Genomic DNA, 24397 nt, shown 5'->3' on the forward strand with positions numbered 1-24397 from the left:
ATTTTTTCTAGATATTTGGTGCTATCAGTAGCATATATATCTATTTTCCAAGTCTACTTATTTTAAGAAGGATAAATTGGTTATAATGAATTTTACCTTATTCATAGAAAATTACAAATGTCTCTGAAATTGTTTGCGAATATGGCAAGTGATGACTATTTAAATTCAGAGAAAAAGTTAATTCCACGTGTACCTAAAATACAAATGCACAATGTGACAAAAATTATTTGTAGCTAAGGACCAAATCTGAAATCTATTCTTTCATATTTTTTGGAAAATCGAAGAAGGAAAGTAAAATTCAAGTAATGTAATAATAAAAATTTTAAAATCTATTAATTATTGTTTCATTTGCTAGCAAAAATGAAAAAAAGAATTGCTTAACAGAATACATAAATCCTGCAATTGTCATCACTTTTGATGGAGTATTGTAATTATACTATAAGACATAAGTTAGTGACTATGTGCCTAGATATTAACTCTGCATGCTAAGATCTAATGCAAGCTGAGTTTTAGATATAGAACACAGTCTTTTTGAGCCATGATACTACTTAGCTGAGGTTTCTTGAAACTTCAAACTTTTGGTCAATTTCATTTGTACAATGCCAAACATGGTAACGATCTTTTAAACTTGACTGTTTTACATATTTTTATATGGTGCCAAATCTTTTTAAATATACAAAAAACATTAATGCAATCATGATATTGTTGGCAGTGTTTTTTTACTTTTAACTTTGCCCTGCTGGTGAAAATGGAGAGGTGTTGATAGTACCCTTGAAAAATCAAGTCATTTCACTGCTTTGATAATCAGTGGTCTCATACTGCAGAAGAGGGATAGAGGACATAAGCGGAAAATGGAGGGTGAGAGAGGGAGAGCAGCACAAGGGGCAGAAGGGAAATTAAAATGTAAGAGTGGCTATTTCATTTAGTCAATTCTTTGTAGTGACAGTGATACATTTTTCAACTTTTTAATTCTTGCTTCACCATTGTGTCTATTTGGGTTTTTAGTGACCAGGCATGGACATAAGTTTGACACACTAAGTTTGAAAAAAATCCAAAGTCACAAAGTTAAAAATAAAAGGCTGAAAAATCTGACTACATAATTTTCAACAGAGTTTTTTGTTTTTTTGTTGTTTTAAAGCCAATCACAAATAAAGTAAAAATAAAAACTATGGGAAAAGCAGTATTATTTGCAGGAGTAATATCTTTAATTTGTAAAGAGCTCTTACGAGTCAATAAGTAAATGACCAAAAAGCTAGTAGAAAAATTAGCAAAGTATGTGAATAGGCAGTTTATTATTAATGTAATGTAAGTGACTCTTGAACATATGAATAAATGCTAAAACTGTCATGTAAGAAAATACAAGTATAAGTACAGTGAGATTCCTTTGTTCACCTACATGATTGGCATAGATCCAAAAGTTTGATAGTAACTATGTTGATAAGACTTTGATAAAACAGAAAATCTCAAACATTGTTATTTAATCTCTAATTTGGTAGAATATATGGAGGCAAAATTTCAATATCTATTAAAATTTTAAACCATTGAATTGATAATTATGCTGCTAGTATATTATCTTACAGATATACCCACACACATGTAAAACAAAATATTTACATAGTATTTATTGCAAGCATTGACTTGAAGAACAAAATACTGACAAAAAATCTAAATATAAAAACCTATGATTTGAAGAACAAAATACTGACAAAAAAATCTAAATATAAAATCCTAAGTGTCTATCAATGTACTCCTGAAATATATTATTGGTAACTCCATAAAATAGAATGCTATATAGCTATTAAAAAATAATTATGGAGCATTTGATGCATTGATAAATTTACAAGGAAAAGAAGTGCCTCAGATGAAGGGAGGGCTAGAGAACACTTTATCACGGACTTTTGGGGTGAGAAGTGCTGTTAGAGATAATTTAACCCAGACTCTCCACTTTTCACTGAGGAAATTCAATCCCAGAGAATAAAGTGACCTGTCCAAATGACTCAATGAGTTAGCGGTAGAGGCAAGATTCATTCATACATCTCAGTCTTTCATTCTACCAGGTTGCAGGGTTATAGAATTGTAGACCTGTGTGTGGATTGCTGTTTTAGTAGGTGTTTCATGAATATAGATACTTTGATGTGAATATTCAATGTACAATTGATGTTAGAACTAATGATTTTTCTAACTCTATAGTTAAAATTTTCAGGAGAATAAATTTATTGTAATTTGAGGATAGATTACTCTAGATGTGGATGCTTTGTACTTTGCATAATGATTTTTTAAAGATTTTTTTCCTCTGCAACACAACAAAATGTGTTTTGATTTTATAGTCTGAGCAAATACATTCTCATAAGCTAATATCTCTGATCCAGGTGGTGTCCCTTTTTAAAATACTCTGGGGGAAAGACTAAGAATAAACCAGCACAAGTCATGGTTGGTTTTATTCCACTTCACATGTAATCAGTCACATCCTTTATATTGACCAAACAATGCTTTATTTCTGATAAGAAATTTAGAAAGGATCTAAATCAATAATGGCCACTTTTTTAATATCTAATAAGTGCCAATGACTTTCAGTGTCACATTTGATCATAGTGCCATTGTGTGGTAGGTCATGTATCTTATCCCCATTTTATAGATGACGAAACTGAGAGGTTAAGTGGGAGCCTGTATGTCTAACAGCCTTTTCCTCTTCGTTGTACCACCACAAGTGAAAATAGACTCAGAAGTTGAGACCTTGCTCTCTTCTCTTAATTTTATAAAGACTTGCTCTGAGATCAACAAAATTGCAGCAGCAATTAGAAATCCATAAGCCAGAAAAGGCCTCTGAAACATAAAAACAAATATCATAAAGTCTAACCACAAAAGAAAAAATTCTTTACTATTAAAGCACATCTTGGGTTGTCACTCAAAGTCGGTTAGTTACCAATTTTAAATGTTTAAATTATTAAAGCCATTTTGTTAAAAATTCAAACAAGACAGATTATTATAAAGTGAAAGTGCTGCCTCCACTCCCCACTCTCTACACCCTTCTCAAAATTTTTTCCTGTATCCTTCAAGAGATTTCCTTTGAATTTTCATATTCATTCATATATGCACACAGACAAAATCTTTTTTCATGTGTTTCTTTTCTCATTTTATGTAAATGGAAGTATATTTTCTTTCTGCTTGTTTTCATAACAATGTATTTTGAAACTACTTCCTTGGTCAGTCATAGATCTGCCACAGCTTTTTTCACTCCTCCACAGTATTCTATCATTTATTTATCCATTCTCTTTTTTACAGATATTTAGAGTTTTCCTTTTTTCACTTTTGCAAACACTGCTTCAGTGAACATCCTTATATATATTTTTTCACATAGAATATATGCAAAAATATGTGCATTTTAAATTTTATTAACTACTATCAAGTCACCCTCTAAATGAGGTGCACCAATTTACACACCTAGCAATAGCATACGAGGGTACCCATTTTCTCCAATTCTTGCCAAAACTAAATATTGCAATTGTGGTAGCCAGACTCCAATGATCCTAATTTTCTGAATTTCATGCCTCTGTGTTGTCCCTTCCACACTAAATTTTACCTGGTTTTTGCGTCCAATAGTTATGGTTGGAGTGACCATATGGTATTTCTGAGGCTTGGTCATAAAAAGCTTTGCTCTCTTGGACTGCTCTCCCTGGGGGCTATCAGTTGCTGTGCCATGAGGACACTCAAGTAAGTCTATAGAGAGGAACTGAAGCCTCCCTCTAACTTCCGGAACCAACTGCTGACCATATAAGTGTATTGTCCAGCCCCAGCCAAGCCTTCAACAACTGTAGCTTCAAGGGAATGAGACATCCCACATTGGAACTGTCCAGCCAAGCCACTAGTGAATTCCTCATGCACAGAAACCATGAGAGATAATAAAAGATTTTCTTTAAGAGAAAAAAAAGAAAAAAAGAATCAGGGAGTTCTTTATGCACTGATAAGAAGCATCTCCACAAAGTATTCATATATGAGAAAATCAGCATGCACAATCATGTGCAGAGCATGCTGCCATTTGTGTTTAGTGATATAAAACCATGAGTATAAGATTCTACTTATATATCCATAAATTACCTCTGGAACTATTAACGAACATGGTGAAGGATGTTGACTTTTAGGAGGGAAATTGGATGCCTGCAATGGAAGATAAGTTTGGACAGAGAGAATTGAGCAGATTCAGAGATATTTAAATGTAAGTCCTATTGATTGGCTGCATTTGAAGGGAAGGGACAATCAAGATTGGCTGTTAGATTTCTTTTTTTTTTTTTTTTTGTGAGGAAGATCAGCCCTGAGCTACATCCATGCTAATCCTCCTCTTTTTGCTGAGGAAGACCGGCTCTGAGCTAACATCTACTGCCAATCCTCCTCCTTTTTTTGTTCCTCAAAGACCCAGTAGATAGCTGTATGTCATAGTTTCACATCCTTCTAGTTGCTGTATGTGGGATGTGGCCTCAGCATGGCCGGAGAAGCGGTGCATTGGTGCGTGCCCGGGAGCCGAACTCGGGCCGCCAGCAGCTGAGCCCGTGCACTTAGCCGCTAAGCCATGGGGCCGGCCCGGCTCTTAGATTTCTTGCTTGGAGAACTAGCAAGAAGATACATACTCCAAGGGGAATTTATTCATTAATATTTTTAAACATTCATTATGTGTCAAATTTGGGGAAGATGATGCATTAAGTATTGTACATAATAGGTTTGAAATCTCTTTAGTCTCCTGCCAGTTCTTTCCACTCTCCAATTTCAATAAAAGCCAGAAGCAAAAAAGTCCAGGATAATATAGTCCATGGAGATCAGCCCATAGGTGCACAGAACAGAATAGGGCATAAATTGGAATCAACGGAGGAAAAACAAAACAGCAAGGGAAGTGAGTGGGAGGCAACGAAGTGGGGAGAGGGATGCATGTATCTCTCTCAAGAATTTTGTGTATAAATGGGAGGAGAAAAGTTTATAGTTGGGAGAGGATTCATTAAGCAAGCAAGGTACTTAAATAGAGAAAATAGAAGTACTCTAGACTTCGGATAATAAGATTGGCTTTAGATAGGAAGGAATGAGTTTATCCAGTACATACTATATTCTAAAAGCCCATATAAAGAAGAATATCCAAATATCCTGTTTTAAAAGGTGAAGATGGTGATCAAGGCCATTTTCTGCACTTTCTCCCCCTACCACTACATAAGCCCACAATGGTTAAGTATCTTCATTGGCCAAGTGTACAAGAAGGAATCTAATTTTTTGAGGTCTGTTTTTGTTCATTTTCATGTAAATTACCTTGCATAAATAATTCAATTAAGAGTGACGTCAGTATCATGGCAGAATGAGTTATTCCTTTTGTCTCTCCCCTCTAAGTTACAGCCAGTTGGACATAAATTGACCAACCAAGGACTCTACACAGCACAACAGAATGCCTAAGAGACCCACGCATCTATACATCTGAAGGTGGGTGGACTGGACTTCTGGGAGGCAATGGAACTAGGGGAACCACCCTATCCCCTTCCTCTGGCAGTGGTGATCCAAAACACAGATCCTCACAGTGGCACAGGTACCTGTGAGCAGAAGTTGCAGGGGCAGACACAGCACTCACGGCTTAGCCTGTGACTCCCTTCCAGTGGTGATGGGTAGTGCACACATCCAGAGGATTCAGGACACAGAGCAGAGCTAATGATACCCACCCCACCCCCTCTAATTTCCAGCAGTGGCCTGGTCTTTCCAACAGTGGAGACAATATCCAAAGCACAGATTTTTCTGGCTGGGGTGGAACAGCCTGACCTGAGTTTTCAAACCACACCAGCTTGCACCAGTGACCAGAGGCTGCACAAGAGAATAACAATGACACTTAATGCTTCGCCCTTATCCCCCCCAGTGGAGGCAGGTGGAACCTGTGACCTGAGGCTTCAGGAATCACAGCAGAACCTATGATGTGGCCCTCAGTGGTGGAACACCTCACACCGGCTCCACCAGCAGTGGGGGCTACATACAAGTCCCTGGGTCCCCAGACCCCTGGCAGCAACCGTGACGCCTGTGAACCCAGCACCCCCAAGCAGCATTGCTTCCAGCACCTCCTGAAAACCCAGGAACAGCAGCAGAAGTGGTCCATGGGGCAGCACCATCTGAACTTATGGAGAGCCAGTGGGGGAACATGAGACTCAAGCAACCCCAGAAGCAGCAGAAGCACTCACAGCCTGGTGATCCTGGTGGTAACACCTGAGAATGCAGTGACATTGTAAACAGAAAAGCACCAGTAACCTCGGAGCACAAGAAGGACACTGACATTGCCTCTAACAGAGGCAGTGGAGGGTAGAAAGTTCAAGCTCTCAGGTGCAACCGGAAGCAGCTCAGAACAAAAGTAACCAAAACCTTAGCCAAATAAGGAAGGTGGTTACTACTACAAACGTTCCTGCAGAGAATCAACTCAGTAAGTACCACGAAGAACTACAGTAACATGGCAGAACAGAAAGAAAATGAGAGCTCTCCAGAAACTAAACTTGAAGTCACAGAAGATTACAATCTAATTGACAGAGTTCAGAATAGCTGTCATGAAGAAACTCAACCAGTTACAAGAAAACTCAGAAAGACAGTTCAACAAGCTCAGAAATAAAATGAATGAACAGAAGGACTACTTCACCAAAAAGATTGAAACTATAAAAAAAAAATTGGGCATCTCAACAACAAAAAAACTACCAACCCAATTAAAAAGTGGGCAAAAGACCTGAACAGACATTTCTCCAAAGAAGATATACAGATGGCCAACAGACACATGAAAAGATGTTCAAAATCACTAACTATCAGGGAAATGCAAATCAAAACTACAATGAGATATCACCTCACGCCCGTCAGAATGGCTATAATTAACAAGACAGGAAACAACATGTGTTGGAGAGGATGTGGAGAGAAGGGAACTCTCATACACTGCTGGTAGGAGTGCAAACTGGTGCAGCCACTATGGAAAACAGTATGGACATTCCTCAAAAAATCAAGGATAGAACTACCATATGATCCAGCTATTCCACTGTTGGGTATTTATCCAAAGAACTTGAAAACACCAATTTGTAAAGGTACATGCACCCTTGTGTTCATTGCAGCGTCATTAACAATAGCCAAGACTTGGAAGCAACCTAAGTGCCCATCAAGGGACGAATGGATAAAGAAGCTGTGGCATATATACACAATGGAATACTACTCAGCCATAAGAAATGATGAAATCCAGCCATTTGTGACAACATGGATGGACATTGAGGGTATAATGCAAAGTGAAATAAGTCAGAGGGAGAAGGTCAAATACCGTATGATTTCCTTCATTAAGTAGTAGATAATAACAACAATAAACAAACACATAGGGACAGAGATTGGCTTGGTGGTTACCAGAGGGGAAGGGGGAGGGAGGAGGGTGAAAAGGATAATTCGGTACATGTGTGTGGTGATGGGTTGTAATTAGTATTTTGGTGGTGAACATGATGTACTCTATGCAGAAACAGAAGTACAATGATGTACACCTGAAATTTTTACAATGTCATAAACCAATGTTACTGCAATAAAACAAAAAATTAAAAAAAAAAAAATTGGGGAGATGAAGAACACAATTAATGAAATGAAAAATAAAATAGAAAACATTAAAAATAGAGCAGACAATATGGAAGAGAGAACTAGTAAGCTCGAAGAGAGAAATCTAAAAATGATTAAGATGGAAGAAGAGAGATAAGTATGATTTTTTAAAAAATGAAGAAATTCTGTAAGAAACAGCTGACTCAATTAGGAAAAATAACATAAAGACAATAGGTATTCCAGAAGGAGATGAGAGGGAGAAAGGAGCAGAGAGTTTATTCAAAGAAATAATTGCTGAGAACTTTTCAAACCTAGGAAAGAATTGGACGTACAAGTATGTGAAGCTATCAGAACCCCTAATTATCTCAATGCAAAAAGACCTTCTCTAAGGCATATAATATGAAAATTGTCTAAAGTTGGTGACAAAGAAAGAACGTTAAGGGCAGCCAGAGAAAAGAAAATAACTTACAAAGGAAGCTCCAACAGGCTATTGGTGGATTTCTCAGCAGAAACCCTATAGGCTAGGAAAGAGTAGAATGATATACTCAAAATACTGCAAGACAAAAACTATAAGCAAAGAATACTCTATCCTGCAAAGTTACCCTTCAGATATGAAGGAGAAATAAAAGCTTTCCAAGACAAACGAAAGGTAAGGGAATTCATTGCACTAGATGTGCCTTACCAGAAATGTTGAAAGGAGTCCTCCTACTGAAATAAAATGGAAAAGGTTTACAAAGCTTTGAGCAAGGTGATAAATAGACAAACAGAATCAGAAAGTTGCAAGTCTATATCAGAATAGGCTAGTAAACACTTAATTATCACATAAAGGCTAAAGGGAAAAAAACATCAAAAATAGCTATAAGCACTTCAATTTGGTCACAAACTCAGAACACAAAAAAGAATAATTTCTGACAACAAAAACATAGAAGAGAAATAGAGAAATGACAGAGCTTGCATTGGCTAATGGAGAGGAGATACTATCATTAGAAAAAGGACTATCTAATCTGAGATCTTTGATACAAACCTCATGGTAACAACAAAACAAAAAATCAGAGCAGGGTCACAAAGGATAAATAAAGAGAAAAATGGAGAAAACATCAGAGAAAACAACCAAACCGAAATGGCAGATGGAAATACAAGGAAAAGGAAACAATGGAAATATAGAACAACTGTAAAACAAAAGATAAAATAGCAGTATTACGGCCTCATATATCAATTATCATTCCAAATGTAAATAGATTGAATTCACCAATCCAAAGATACAGAGTGGCTGGATGGATTAAAAAACAACACTCAACAATATGCTGCCTCCAAGAGACACATAAGCTCGGAGTGAAGGGATGGAAGATGATACTCCAATGAAATGACAACCAAAAGAAAGTAAGTGCAGGCATACTTATATCAGACAAAACAGATTTCAAGCCAAAAGAGTTATCAAGAGACAAAGACAGATGTGGTATAACGATAAAAGGGACATTCCACCAAGAAGATATAACACTTATTAACATATATGCACCTAACATAGGAGCACCAGAGTCTATAAAGCAGCTATTAACAGAACATAAAGGGAGAAATTGACAGCAACACAATAATGGTAGGGGACTTTAACATCTCACGTACATCAATGGATAGAGATCACTCAGACAGAAAGTCAACAAGGAAACAGTGGTCTTAAATGAAACACTAGATGAGATGGACTTAATAGATATATGTAGAACATTCCATCCCAAAATAGCAGAATATAAACTCTTCTCAAGTGCACATGGAACATTCTGAAATATAGACCATATTTTGGGAAACAAAACAAGTGTCAATCAATTTAAGAAGATTGAAATCATATCAAGCATCTTTTCTGAGCACAACGGTATGAAACTCGAAATCAACTATAAGAAGAAAGCTAGAAAAGTCACAAAAATATGGAGAGTAAACAACATACTACTGAATAACTATTGGATCAATGAAGAAATAAAAAAATACCAGGAGACAAATGAAAAACAACACAGCATACCAAAACTTATGTTATGCAGCAAAAGTGGTACTAATAGGGGAGTTTATAGCAATAAAAGCCTACTTCAAGTAACAAGAAAAATTTTAAATAAACAATATAACACTTTACCTAAAAGAATTAGACAAAGAACAAACAAACCCCAAAGTCAGCAGAAGGAAGGAAATAATAAAAATCATAGCAGAAATAAGTGCAAAAAACTCTAAAAAAGCAAGAGATAGGATCAATGAAACTAAGAGCTGGTTCATTGATAAGATAAAAACAAAATAGACAAACTCTTAGCCAGACTCACTAAGAAAAAAGAGAGAAACTTGAATATACAAATCAGAAATAAAAGAGGAGAAATTACAATGAACACTACAGGAATACAAAGGATTATAAGAGAATACTATGAAAACCTGTATGCCAATTAATTGGATAACTTAGAAGAAAGGGTAAATTATTAGAATCATACACTCTCCCAAAACTGAATCAAGAAGAAATAGAGAATCTAAATAGACCAATCACAAGTAAAGTGATTGAAATGTCCCAGAAAACAAAAGTCCAGGACCAAATGGCTTCTCTGGAGAATTCTACCAAACATTCAAAGAAGATCCAATACCTATCCTTCTCAAATCATTCCAAAAACTTGAAGTTAGAACACTTCCTAAGACATTTTATGCAGCCAACATCACCCTGATCCCAAAGTAAGACAAGGACAACACAAAGAAGGAAAACTACAGGCCAATATTGCTGATGAACATAGATGCAAAAATCCTCAATAAAATATTGGCAAACTGAATACAGCAATGCATTAAAAGGATCATACAGCACAATCAAGGGGGATTTATTTTAGGGATGCAGGGATGATTCAACATCCACAAATCGATCAACGTGATCCACCACATTAACAAAATGAAGAATAAAAATCACATGATCATCTCAAAGATGCAGAGAAAGTATTTGAGAAGAGCCAACATCCATTTCAGATAAAAACTGTGAATAAAATGAGTATAGAAGCAAAACACCTCAACATAATAAATGTCATATATGACAAACCCACAGCCAACATCATAATCAATGATGAAAATCTGAAAGCTATTCCTCTAAGAACAGGAACAAGACAAGCATGCCCACTCTTGCCATTTATTCAATAGAGTATCGGAAGTTTTAGCCAGAGCAGTTAGACAAGAAAAAGAAATAAAAGGGATCCAAATAGGAAATGAAGAAGTAAAACTGTCACTAATGGTGGATGACATAATTCTATATATAGAAAAACCTAAAGAGTCCCCCAAAAAACTATTATAAATAATTAAAGAATACAGTAGAGTTTCAGGGTATAAAATCGACATACAAAAATAAGTTGCATTTCTATACACTAATAATGAACTAGCAGAAAGAGAAATCAAGCATACAGCCCCGCATAAAATTGCAATAAAAAGAATAAAACATTTAAGAATAAATTTAACCAAAGAGGTGAAAGACCTATAAATTGAAAACTAGAAGACATTATTGAAAGAAATTGAAGAAGACATAAAGAAATGGAAAGATATTCTATACTCATTGATTGAAACAATAAACACAGTTAAAATGTCCATATTACCTAAAACAATCAGATTCAGTGTAATCCCAATCAGAATCCCAGTGACATTTTTCTCAGAAATCGAACAAAGAATTCTAAAATTTATATAGAATAACAAACACCCTGAATAGCCAAAACAATCCTGAGAAAAAAGAACGAAGCTGGAGGTATCACACTCCCTGAATTCAAAATATACTACAAAGCTACAATAATCAAAACAACATGGTACTTGCAGAAAAACAGACACACAGATCAACAGAACAGAACTCTGAACCCAGAAATAAAATCACACATCTATGCACAGCTCATCTTCAACAAAGGAGTTAAAAACATACAGTGGAGAAAGGAAAGTCTCTTCAATAAATGGTTTTCAGAAAGCTAGACAACCACATGCAAAAGAATGAAAGTAGAACATTATCTTACGCCATACACAAAATTAATTCAAAATGTATTAAAGACTTGAATGTATGACCTGAAACCATAAAACTCCTAGAAGAAAACATAGGCTCTTTGACATCAGTCTTAGCAGTATCTTTTTGAATATCGTGTCTCTTCAGGCAGGGGAAACAAAATAAAAAATAAACAAACGGGACTACACCAAACTAAAAGCTTCTGCACAGCAAAGGAAACCATCAATAAAACAAAAAGACAACCCACCAAATGGGAGAAAATATTTGCAAATCATATAGCTGACAAGGGGTTAATTTCCAAAATTTATAAAGAACTCACACAAGTCAACAATAAAAAAATGAACAACCTGATCATAAAATGGATAGAAGATATGGACAGGCATTTTTCCAAGGAAGATAAACAGATGGCTAATGAAAAGATGTTCAACATCACTAACTACTAGGGATGCAAATCAAAACTACAATGAGAGATCACCTTTTACCCACCAGAATGCTATTATTAAAAAGACAAGAAATAGCAAGTGTGACCCACCAGAATGCTATTATTAAAAAGACAAGAAATAGCAAGTGTGGGAGAGGTTGTAGGGAAAAGGGAACTCTCATTACATTGCTGGTGGGAATACAAACCCGTGCAACACTATGGAGAACAGTATGGAGATTTCTCAAAAAATTAAAAATAGAACTACCATATTATCCAGCTATTCTACTTCTGGGTATTTTTCCAAGAACATGAAAACATTGATTTAAAAAGAAATTTCCACGTTGATGTTCATTGCAGCATTATTCACAATATCCAAGACTTCGAAGCAACCTAAGTGCCCATCAATAAATGAATGGTTAAAGAAGATGTGGTAAATATATACAATGGAATACTACTAAGCCATAACAAAGATAAAATTGTGCCATTTGTGACAACATGGATGGACCTTGACAGTATTATGCTAAGAGAAGTAAGTTAGACAGAGAAAGAGAAATACCACATGATTTCATTCATATGTGAAAGATAAACAAAAAAACAAACACATAGATAAGGAGAATAGATTGATGTTTACCAGAGGGGAACAGGGTAGGGTGAGGCAAAAGGGGTAAAGGGCACATTTGTAGGGTGATGTATGGAAACAAGACTTTTTTTTTTTTTTTTGGTGAGGAAGATTGTCCCTCAGCTAACATCTGTTGCCAATCCTCCTCTTTTTGCTTGAGGATGATTGTTCCTGAACTAACATCGTGACAATCTTCCTCTATTTTGTAAATGGGACATTGCCACAGGATGGCTTGATGAGCAGTATGTAGGTCTGTGCCTGGGATCCCATCCCGCGAATCCCGGGCCACCAAAGTGGAGTGCACAAACTTAACCACTATGTCACTGGGCCAGCCCCAAACCTAGACTTTTGATGGTGAACATGATGCAGTCTATTCAGAGGCTGAAATATAATAATGTACACCTGAAATTTACACAATGTTATACACCCACATGACCTCAATAAAATAATTTTTTGAAAAAGGCAACTCTAAAAAACATCCATTAAAGAATGGTAGCTCTCATTTTGCCACCAGATTCTAAATATATGGGCTGATTTAAATTGTCTTGCCTTAAAAGAAGGCAGGAGAAGTAGAACATCTTTAAACCCTTGTATTTCAAATATTTGTTTCAGTTTGGGGTTTTAGGCTCAGCTCTGCCAGATAAATTGAACACATTTTATTACAGGAAACTTGTGTGAAACTTTTGTATCCATGTGCTTCAAAATGTCACAATAAAATATAACGGAGAAATGAAACAAGGAAATGTCAACTGGGATGGGAAGTTAGTTAGTGTTAACAGCTAATTTATATTCCTAGTAAGGCAATCAACATTTTCTACTGTTTTATCAACATTTTCTACTGTTTTAAATAAAAAAACTCAACTTACACACAGACCTACCAGTGCACTGTAAATATGACAACATAGCCACTCATCTCAGTGAAAAGAAAATTTCACTGATTTTCTTGATGTCTTGCAGATTCAATTTTTCATTAACTGCTTATCATTTATTTATACTATTTAAGACATCATTATGGTGATCCTAAATGAAATAATAGACAATTGTATCAAGCCACCCCAAAATTTATTGATTAAAAACATCAACCAGTTTATATTTATTCACAAACTAGGTGGGTTCTTTCTCTGGTCTGGGCCAGCACGTCTGATCTCTCCTGGACTCCCTGGTGAGTCTGGAAACTGGAAGATCAACAGTGACCTCACTTGCATAGCTGGTGGTTGGCAGGTGGCAGCAGGAGCTAGCTGACTGTCAGCCAAGGCATCTCAGTTCTCTCCACATGGCCTCTCCTCTTGATTGGCTACCGCTGGCTTATACCAGGCCTTAAGAGCTAATTGTTAAATTATCATGGATTTTGTAAGGTGGTTGCTAAACTGTTGGTGGCTTGAAATCAACCATAGTAGGAGTATTTACACCACAGACATTGGGAAACACTAGAAGTCAAGGCCTTCCCTGTGCCCCCCTACCCTACTCAGAACCAGTTCTTAAATATTTACCAGCACACTATTGCTTCTTATCCCCCAGCAGACTAGCTTGGGCTCATCCACATGATGGCCTTGGGATTTCAATAGTGGCAAGAAAGGATATCTCCAGCGCAAGACACATGGCCAAGTCCTGAGTCAGTGTAGAATACCATTCAGCAATAAAAGGGAATCAACTATTGATTTATGCAACAACTTGGACGAATCTCAAAGGCATTATGTTGGGTAAAAACAGCCAGTATATAGGAAAAACATATTGTATAATCCCATTTATATGACATTTGCAAAAAGACAAAGCTTTATAGCACTTCTTAAGGAAAAAATAACCACCTCATGGTCACTTATACATTCAAGTATTCACTGAATCAGTATTATTATTCGAGCACCTACCGTTTGCTAGATTCTATGCCAGGTACTGGGGATACGATAGTGATCCTGAGAGATTCAGTTCTTGCACCGATGGAGCCTACAATCTTGGGATGGAGAGGAGAAAAGAAGAAACAAACACCAATATGTAAACAAACAAATAAATTAATTAATTAAAATTGCAATGAGCATTATGAAGGGAGCAAATAATGTCATGAGATGGAAAAAAATAAAAATTAGGAGTACAGGGAGATGGAAGGCTGTTCAGAAAAAGTGGCTCTGTAAAATGTCCTTTCATCTGACATCTGAAGAATGAGAAGGATATGACATGTGAAGAGCCAGAGGAAAAAAAATGCAGATAGAGGAAAGAGAAAGCAAAACTCCTTGAAGTGGGAAGGGGTGGGGTGTTTCATAAAAAGAAAGCAGGAGTTTAGTGCCTGAGCAAAGAGTGAGAAGAAATGAGGTTGAAGGTTAATGTATAAAATGTAAAATGACAATGTCTTAGTAAGGCCACTGGACTTTATTTCTAGAGCAATGGAACATACTCACCATTTTAAAGTTGTTTCACTCATTCTGATTTTATTTTAATTTTAAAGATCTCTCTGGAGCGATTGGAAAACTCAATGGTACAAGGTAGCTATCATTAGAAGGCTTTTGAAACAATTAGAGATAAAGATAATGAAGGTTAGATGGGGGAGTTAAACGGGTATGATTTGAATAGTTGGAAATATTTTGGAGGAAGACAAAGCAGGATTTGGAAAGGAAATGAGGAAGAGGAAGGAGCTAAGTTTCTGGCTGAAACCACTGGGTCAATAGGAATGCCATTATCTGGGATGGGGCAGAGTAAAGGAGAAATAGATCTGGAAACAGAAGAATAGAAATGTCTGTGAAATATTAAAGAGAAGATGTCAAGAAGGAACTTGGTCTATCAGAAGAGAACTCGGAGAAGCCGAGGCTTCTCTATTACTCTCACCAGATTTCCAGGGCACTCACTCTGCATCTCAACATTAACTATTTTCTCTTTGTAACCTGCTCTCCTCTGTAGACCTTCTTAGTCCTTCTACTGCTGTGAGATATCTTTTCACAACAACCAAAAGTAAGCTATGTGTATATATAAACAGTTCTATTGACTTGTGCCCGACTAAGTTTTCTTTCTGATTATAATGTAGGGTCAGGTACTGAGCAGTGACAATTAAAATACTGGAATTTTTGGTGGCTCATTATGTGTTATGGAGTTTGAAAAAATTGATCATAAATGTTTCCATGAAAAGGAAGAAGTAAAGGATTAGAGAAAACAAAATTCTAATTTTCTTAGGCCCACTAAGATTTACATTTCCTCTGATACGATTTCCTTCAGGCTCTGAGCATCTGGGCTAATGCTTATGGACATTGTCACTCTAAACAGTGGAAAAAAAGGCACATGGATGGAGAAAGATTATTAAATGAGAGTAAATGTAGCTGTTGCAAGCTCTGGGTCTACATTCCCCCTTGTGATATATGCCTCACTTACAATTATAGGAAAAGGATTTAAAAGTTCTTAGCATCTTGTTTTTGGGAAAAGCAACCAAAATTGTGTTAATAACTCCCACAGCAAGATGATCTCACTTCACAAAGGAAGTTCTTTAATTGGCGATTGCAATCCACAGGACTGGTTATCTGAGATTTTGGGGCATGTGGTTTGGTAGTTAAATATTTGTTTTATGGGATCTTGTGACTCACTCTTTAAAAAAGAAAAATGGATTTTGGAGGTTTCTCTTCTTCAACTTATTATTCCCCTCAAATTTCTCTCAAAACTGGTATGTGGAATTTAATCACATCGAGCAAAAAATTAAATATAGATGGTACCATTCATAAAGTGAAAAGGATTCTGGGCTAAATTTATTACTAGAATTGAGATGACTTGAGTTCTTGAATATGAGAACTTGGAGTCTGTTTATGAGATTCTAAAATATGAAACAAAATATCATACTATGTCTAATTATTGTCACTGCCAACATGGGTGATGGATTGAGGAACCAGGTAAAGGTAAGCATATTGATACACAGTTCTGAAAGAACAGAGATGATGGTAGAGAATAGAATGGGGCAAAATTGTCATTTTATTGACCAGGTGGACTTCTTGAGATGTAGGTTTTCCATGATCAGGTCTTCAATTAAGCAACATAGAGTGGTTAAACACATGTTGTTTGAATATGGAAAACCCTGTTGACTAGCAGTGTGCCCTATGACACTAAATTTACAGCTAAGATTTAGCTTCTTCCACTACTAATAATAGTACTCCCTTTGTAGCATTGTTGTAAGGATAGATGAGTTAATCCATCAAGTGTTTAGCATAGTGCTTTGTATGTGGTTGACTAATGAAATACTGACATGATTAGCAGAGGCTCTTTCTTCTCAGCATTTTACAACTATAGAATGCTATAATTTGGTCTTGTTTCTCATTGAAGACCTTTTCCAGTTTCTGTTCTTTCGCACTCTCTTGCATCAGAGTTACACATATATTTATGTAATTATTAGTCACATGTCAACACAAGGCACCTAAATCAAGTCCTTTGTATCCAAAAGCTTTTATCCAGTTTAATTAATTATGTACACAGAGACAAGAAGCCAATTTCCTCGTATAAATATGGTTAACCTCATTGCCAGCCTATCTTCTTTCTCTTCTGCGTTCGTTTTAGACTGATTCTTTTCCTGTCTTACATCTCCATTACCATCACAAAAACCTTTAAATTATTGTATTTGTGAATCTGAGCTGAGCAACCTAGAGTTTGACCCAAAGGAGAAGCTTCTACAATTTGACCTCTTGCCTCGTAAAATTGACATCCCTCTTTAACCTTGACGGGAATGCTTTTAGTTGACTTTCCTGGATCAGAAAAATCGATTTCTGAACCCAGAAAGTACCACATATGAATTTCACATTTCTTTTTAAATGGAAGGCTGGTGTCACATTCAGTTTTTATCTTAGGTAAAGATCTGCAGTTGCTTGCTTTCCAAAGTCAGCAACCAAGGAAAGATTATCCCTAGGATACCCTGATGTCCAAGACAGCACACTTTTTAACTCTGTATTTTAAATCTGAAGTAGATTTCATAACGGAACATCAAAGAATGTCCTCCTCTCCTTTCACAGTGATAACCGTTGGGAACATAATTCTAGCTCTGGTTTACTCGACATTCTTTCCTTTACAGGTTAGAGCTAAAGAACTCCCAAGACTGGAAGTAATTACAGGTGAATATAGGGAGAACTCTAAAGAAACCTATCTGTCTTCTTTTCAGTATCCACTTTCCTTTTTGTCAGATTTCCATTTCCTTGTTTCAATAATTTAAAGGTTTATTATAGAAGAAATTATTTCATTGTAATATCATTTTATTTTAATCATATTTTTAGTCTTTTAAAATTTCACAGATTGCTCAGAAGCAGATATTTTTTAATTCAGATTGGCTTTATCTGAATAGAGGTAAAACTTTATTATGTGATTTTTAATTATAATGGTATACTAACACAACTGGTATTTATTTATCATTTTATAGTTTATGCAGCTCTTTTAAATGTATGCCATACCAAATAAGGAATCAAAAGTTCAGAGAGTTGAGGTGAATTGCATGAAGACATGGCTCCTACCCGTTTTAATCATCACTATATGCCCAGGCCTACAGAATGCTGGGTACTTAATCATAGCAGATGTTCAATAAGTTGGAATAAATGAACAAACATTATCACAAAGAGTCAGCTGTGAAACCATGAATGAAACCCATATCTGATCTCAAATTGTGTGCTCTTTACATGATGGCATCTTGTGGAAATTTTCACTCTTTGCCTTTCTGTGAAGACTGGCTTATCAAACAACTGTGAATAAGGAATCTGATTGTCTCTTAATATGGAAAAAAATACTTTTAAAATGGTTTTAGAGAAATTCTGCCTGTAATTGTAGAATAAAACTAAGTCAATTAATAAAACTAATTGTAGACAAAGTAGAATGGTTTAAGATCAGAAATTTAGTTTAATACATTTATCACTGTGCAAACTCTTGTCAAACCTTACGTAGGCATAACTACAGCATAGGAAGATGTTTTAAAAGGTACAAAATTCTATGAAATAATACGAAAAAAATAATTGCAATTTTTCTATTTTTTAAATGATCTCAATATGTCAATGTCTTGCCACGAATTAATAATACATCTCAACTGTATGAAGTGTGACTACAGACATACAGGCAGCTCTTCCCAGCTTCTGAGATCTGGCCGTGTTGTTAATTTTAAAGGATTCTTCCTGGAGATCACAGATCATTTCAATTTTATTTTGAATGATGACATTAGCACCATGCATTTATATGAAAACATATAAAATTGATTTTCAAATTCTCTCTATATAAGTATATATATATGGAAATATAAAATTTAGAAAGCAATTTAAATCCACATTTCATTCTAGAAAATAAAAAGGCTAATTTTTAATATGTGTCCTTATTTTAAGACTGAATTTATAGTTTCCTAAAATTGTAGCTATATTTAAGCATGTGAGGTAGAATAGTGTTTAGAAAAACCAATTATGCATATGTCAATTCCATGATAAGGTTTAAAGCCATATTTCCATTCATTTAACTTCAATAAAACTGCTAAAATTATACTGATATTTTCCAAGAGAGTGCTTATTTCACATAAATAAGCTATTGTACACACTTGCTATTCCCTTTGTTTGAAGTAGATTTCCTCAAGGCTTGCTCCTATTTCTCTCAGTCTTTGCTGAAATGGAACCTGTCTAGTGAGGCATTTTCTGACCACCTGGTTAGTCCGTACCCCTTTGCTCTGCTTTATTTTCTCCATTGCACTTATAACTAGCTGACATAATATATATTTTACTGATATATTTTTAATTGCTTCTGTCAGCCCCACCACCCCCTGAGGATGTAAGCTACATGAAGGTGGGACATGTTTTCCTATTTTTTTTTTTTTTTATTATTGCTTTGTCTCCAGAGTCCATAAAAGTGTATGGTGCAGAGCAAGCAATCTATATTATTTGTTGAATGAATCAATTACAACAAATATTCAAAAGCTCTAATCAATAGGATTTGAAAAACACTTCTGCTATTGTGATATCAACCTCATTAAAGGAAGAAGAGGTTAGAAAATCATCAGCAAAAATAAGTAGTACAAATACAAATTTAATTAGCAAATATATCAGCTAATTGAAATTGCATTCAGTCCTAGCTTTGAAGAGCAGGTAGCTGGTCAGATTAAGCAGCATCAAATTCACTGCTGTACAAGGTAAATCATAATGGGAAAAGTAAAGAGAGTAACTGTGATACTAAAAGAATCATTTTTGACTGAAAAGAATGTATGCTTTTGAGTGTTTAGGAAGAAATTTCTTTCAATGCTGCATCATGAAACTAACTGCTGTACGTCTGGATTGTTTTAATATAGAAAAGTAAATGCAATCTGTTGTTCACACTATTTTAACTTGTAGCAAATTAATTTTTCTCTCTTCTTATTACTGCAGATCTCTCAACTACATGGCCACATCTCACTCCTTTCTCTGGTGTCATTAACCAAAGTAACTGGGCTGATTTCCATCTCTTTACACTTGGCCTAAATTTCTTCTCCTTTCAAGAATCTGTAAAAACTACCAGGTTCATTTTCTGCTATTTGTAATCTGAATGCATAAGTACAGTATATATGACTTTCAAAGTACTGTTGGGATTTTTGCACACTTCTACACAAATGTTAGAATACAATGGCAAATACTCAACTTCTTCTTTCCTTCCATATTAACCTATTAGTTAGATAAATCTATCATCTATCTATCTATCTATCTATCTATCTATCTATCTATCTATCTATCTATCTATAACTATCTATCATCATGCCACTCCATAAATGCAAAAGGAAAGGACAATTTGTATAATTATGTAAGTAATGACCAGGGAAATATCAATTCCTAATAATCATATAAATAATCAGTGTGTTATAGCCTCATCATATTATTTTTATAGCTATTGGAACTGAAGCATCTGTTTGATTTGCAAAATGGTAAACGGCTTTTCCTTATCTATTTTCATTATTTTTCTTCCCTCTAGATAACTTCAGCAGCCCAGATTCAGTTAACGGATGGAGCAATAAGTCGGTGGTTACTGAATTTGTTTTATTGGGTCTGTCTAGCTCTAGAGAACTCCAGCTCTTCCTTTTCTTTATCTTCTCTGTGTTTTATGGTGCTGCAATGTTGGGAAACATCCTTATCATCCTCATGGTAGTTACTGACTCTCGCTTGCATTCCCCAATGTACTTTCTTCTTAGCAATCTCTCCTTCATTGATTTGTGTCAGGGTACATTTGCCACTCCCAAGATGATTGCAGACTTCCTCAATGAACACAAGACCATCACCTTTCAGGGCTGCATGTCACAAATATTTTTCTTGCACGTTTTTGGGGGTAGTGAGATGGTGCTTCTTGTTGCCATGGCCTATGATAGATACATTGCTATATGCAAACCTCTGCACTACATGACCATCATGAGCCGAAGGGTGTGCATTGTTCTGGTGGGGGTCTCCTGGGCCATTGGCATCCTGCATTCAGCCAGCCACCTGGCATTCACAGTTGATCTTCCTTTCTGTGGACCCAACAAGGTAGACAATTTCTTTTGTGACCTCCCTCTCGTGATCAAGCTTGCCTGCTTAGACACATATGTTCTAGAGATCCTGGTGCTCACCAACAGTGGCCTGCTCTCACTTATCTGCTTCCTCCTTTTGCTCATTTCTTACACTATCATCCTTGCTACTGTCCAACGCCAAGCCTCTGGTGGGACGTCCAAGGCACTTTCCACCCTGTCTGCCCACGTCACTGTTGTGGTTCTATTCTTTGGCCCATTAATCTTCATCTATATTTGGCCCTTTGAAAGCTTCCCAATTGATAAATTTATCTCTGTGTTTTTTACTGTCTTCACTCCTTTCCTTAACCCCATGATTTACACGCTGAGGAATAAAGATGTAAAGGAAGCCATGAGGAAGCTAAGGAACCGACAAGTGGGTTCCAAGCAGGACTTTTAGATAATGTGAGGAAGTAACAAAAATCCTTACTTCTGGTTCTTTGTAATGTTCACATACGGTTGTTATTATTGTGTTTCTATCACAATTAGTCTTTCACTGCTTGAAGACCTGAATCTGGTGATCTAAACTTGGTAAAGAAGAGAGGAGTACAGAATCTCATATTATGATACCAGTTCCAATATGCTGTGGCTTACTACAGCTTCCCTGAAACAGCAACAATGTATATTAAAATTCCTAAGTAGCATTTTTCCCATATATAGGTATTGTTAAAAAAAAAAAAACATATCTTGTATCATTTTAAAATCAGCTCCATATTGAAGCAGGTTCGCTAATACATCTGTCTTGATTGGGGTAGCATAGAGAACAGTTTACCATTCTTTGAGTTAAAAAGAAAATTTGCTTTGACATGACAGGCTGTATAAAGATTCCTCTATTTTTATCAGTTATAGTTCATAATTATTTCAGCTAATAGCTTAGTTCCTATAAATAGGCTGCAAAAATTCCACATTCACAAATAAGGCCTAATGTTTACAAAATCTTATTTTATTATATTTATTATTTATGCTAAATTTTTAATACTTAGAATTCTGTAGTGTCAATTACAGGACTAATTTTTTCTTTAGCTTTAAAACAAATAACACATCAATAAATATCACCAAGTCTATAGTTCAAATTATGAGAGTACTTTTCTACCCTCTGGGAGAAATATCGCAACACTTACATACAGCCTTTCCTTATACCACTGATAATAAAACCACTGTCAGTTGAAAATTATTCAGAATATCTAAATAGTTAATGATTTTGTTTAGTTAATTTCATTTGAGAGTTTAAATTTTAAACTAGTCACCAGAAAGCATATACTTTTGTAATTAGAAAATATATCTCATAGTATTTTTCTCAAACTTTAAGAGCAATTTTGGAAGCATCCCACCTAATCATGAAAAAATAAGAGAATGAATGTGAGCACAATTGATTCAGTCACAGATCTGTCACTGTCATCACTGCATCACTGAATTCACACCAAGAGGAGTTCATTCTGTTTGTTCTAGCTTTCAATTCAAATTTGTAGTTTTTAACTGAAGATGTAATTGTGTTCTTGTTTTTATTACTTAAAATAGATTGGGGGGTTGGCCCAGTGGCTTAGTGGTTAAGTGCGTGCGCTCTGCTACTGGCCGCCCAGGTTCAGATCTATGCGCACCGCTGAGGTGGCGTCCCACATATGGAAACTAGAAGGATGTGCAACTATGACAGACAACTGTCTACTGGGGTTTTGGGGAGAAAAAGGAAAAAAGAAAAATAGAAAGAGGATTGGCAATAGATGTTAGCTCAGGGCGGGTCTTCCTCAGCAAAAAGAGGATGATTGGCATGGATATTAGCTCAGGGCTTATCTTCCTGAAAAAAAAAAAAAAAGATAGTAAGTCCCTAAAACAATTATTCTTCTATATTTTACCATATTTATCAAGGTACCAAAAATTTAACATGCAAGCACATCCGGTAAGTGCCATAAGGATGATATAATATCCCAAGCATTGATTTCCAGGAAATTTCTACTGTTTTTTCATAAAAATGAGGTATTTGAAGTGAGGGAGTGGGAAGCCAGAGAAAAACTGGATTGTCCATATTTAAGTCTCTCACAATTTTATTGAGTCATTGTACTCTGTAGCAATCTGATGTTGTTTTCACCCTTAGTTGTCCACGTGTGAGGTTACTTCATTGTATGTTGCTTTAATAAACTGACATTGATTAAAAACAGGCTGTATGAATATTATTAAAATTAGCACTGACAGGTATTACAAAAGAGGCAAAAGTCATAGTCCCATGTTCAGTAAAATCTTTCAAACCAATTAAGATAGCTATGATAAATTTTATTAGCAATTAGGTAATAATGGCAAGTAAAGTATATAATAGATATCGTAAAACACATATGTTGAGTTTATTATCTCAGTGTGATATTTTTCAGTTTTGTTCAATTAAAAGCATCTCACCACATTTCAACCATGTTTTTTACTTAATTTATGCTACATATTGTGGACACATGAATGAGATTTAAAAAGATCTCTGGCCTCATGGAATGACTGAATTGGGAAGCAGAGAATCATAGAGGTTTTGAATGAAAAAAGGCTTACTCTGTAGAGGGTTGCAGAGTTGTATGGCCCGGAGAGGACATTTAGCCGACCAGCCACCATAAACCATGATAACTAACATTAACTTAATGAATTGCCCCAGTTCAAGTTTTGGACCACAGACTTATAGACCCAGAGATCCTAATTTGTTAATAATCGCAAGAAGCTTGGAGAAATTTGTTAAATTACATTGAAAATGTAATTGTCAAACAAATAGAATAGTCACAACATTATGATTGGAATAGAAGCCAAATTATTAGGAAGTCATTCTGGTGAATCTATGTTAAAATTCAAAGTTTTTGTTATTTGATTGATGTGTGTAAGATTATCAGACTCTGATTGCCTGACAGGGAAACACCCACCTGAACAATGTTGGGAGGGACACTGTTTTGATTTGTCTCAGTGACTTTTCTCTTATTTATCCATACACTCAGGGCTGCAAACAATCTTTCTCTAGGTGTGTTAATACATCTCACCAGGTTAAAATCAAGGCTTGCCGGTCCAGGAATCATCCTAATTGAGAGTTGCCATATGTTCTCCTATCCATTATGTGTGCTTATAGAACTCACAAATGACAACCTTATTTTATTATTTCTAAAGGCTCATGAGTCAAATGTCATAAGCAGTAATTTTAAAAAAATATACAAATGGTAAAAATAGAAAAAATTTCAATTCCACAGATCATAAAAACGTAAATTAAAATAAGAGGGAAGTCTTGTGTCCCCTATTAGACTGGTAAAGAATAAAACAAAAGAATAATACTAAATAAGACTGAAAATTTGGAAATATGGAAGTTATAGTTGGTAAAAAATTACTGAACAATTT

At 35.6% G+C, this 24397-nt stretch overlaps 1 protein-coding gene and 1 long non-coding RNA gene across 3 annotated transcripts in view; one reads left to right on the forward strand and one right to left on the reverse strand.

The window, feature by feature from the left end:
• LOC131405885 (uncharacterized) overlaps positions 1–24397 on the reverse strand; it is a 103528-nt gene that overhangs the window by 52122 nt on the left and 27009 nt on the right. For both annotated transcript variants that reach the window (XR_009220031.1, XR_009220030.1), the window contains exons 2-3: positions 14439–14521; positions 13675–13748 (exon numbers count right to left, since the gene is read on the reverse strand). This is a non-coding gene — a long non-coding RNA (uncharacterized LOC131405885). The remainder of the gene's footprint in view (positions 1–13674; positions 13749–14438; positions 14522–24397) is intronic.
• On the forward strand, positions 14608–21449 carry LOC131405879 (olfactory receptor 4K1-like). The gene is made up of 2 exons (XM_058541119.1): positions 14608–14625; positions 20529–21449. The coding sequence occupies exons 1-2, from the start codon at positions 14608–14610 to the stop codon at positions 21447–21449; spliced, it is 939 nt and encodes a 312-aa protein (XP_058397102.1).

The sequence above is a fragment of the Diceros bicornis genome, chromosome 5 (genome assembly GCF_020826845.1).
Source record: "Diceros bicornis minor isolate mBicDic1 chromosome 5, mDicBic1.mat.cur, whole genome shotgun sequence".
NCBI classification, from domain to species: Eukaryota; Metazoa; Chordata; class Mammalia; order Perissodactyla; family Rhinocerotidae; genus Diceros; species Diceros bicornis.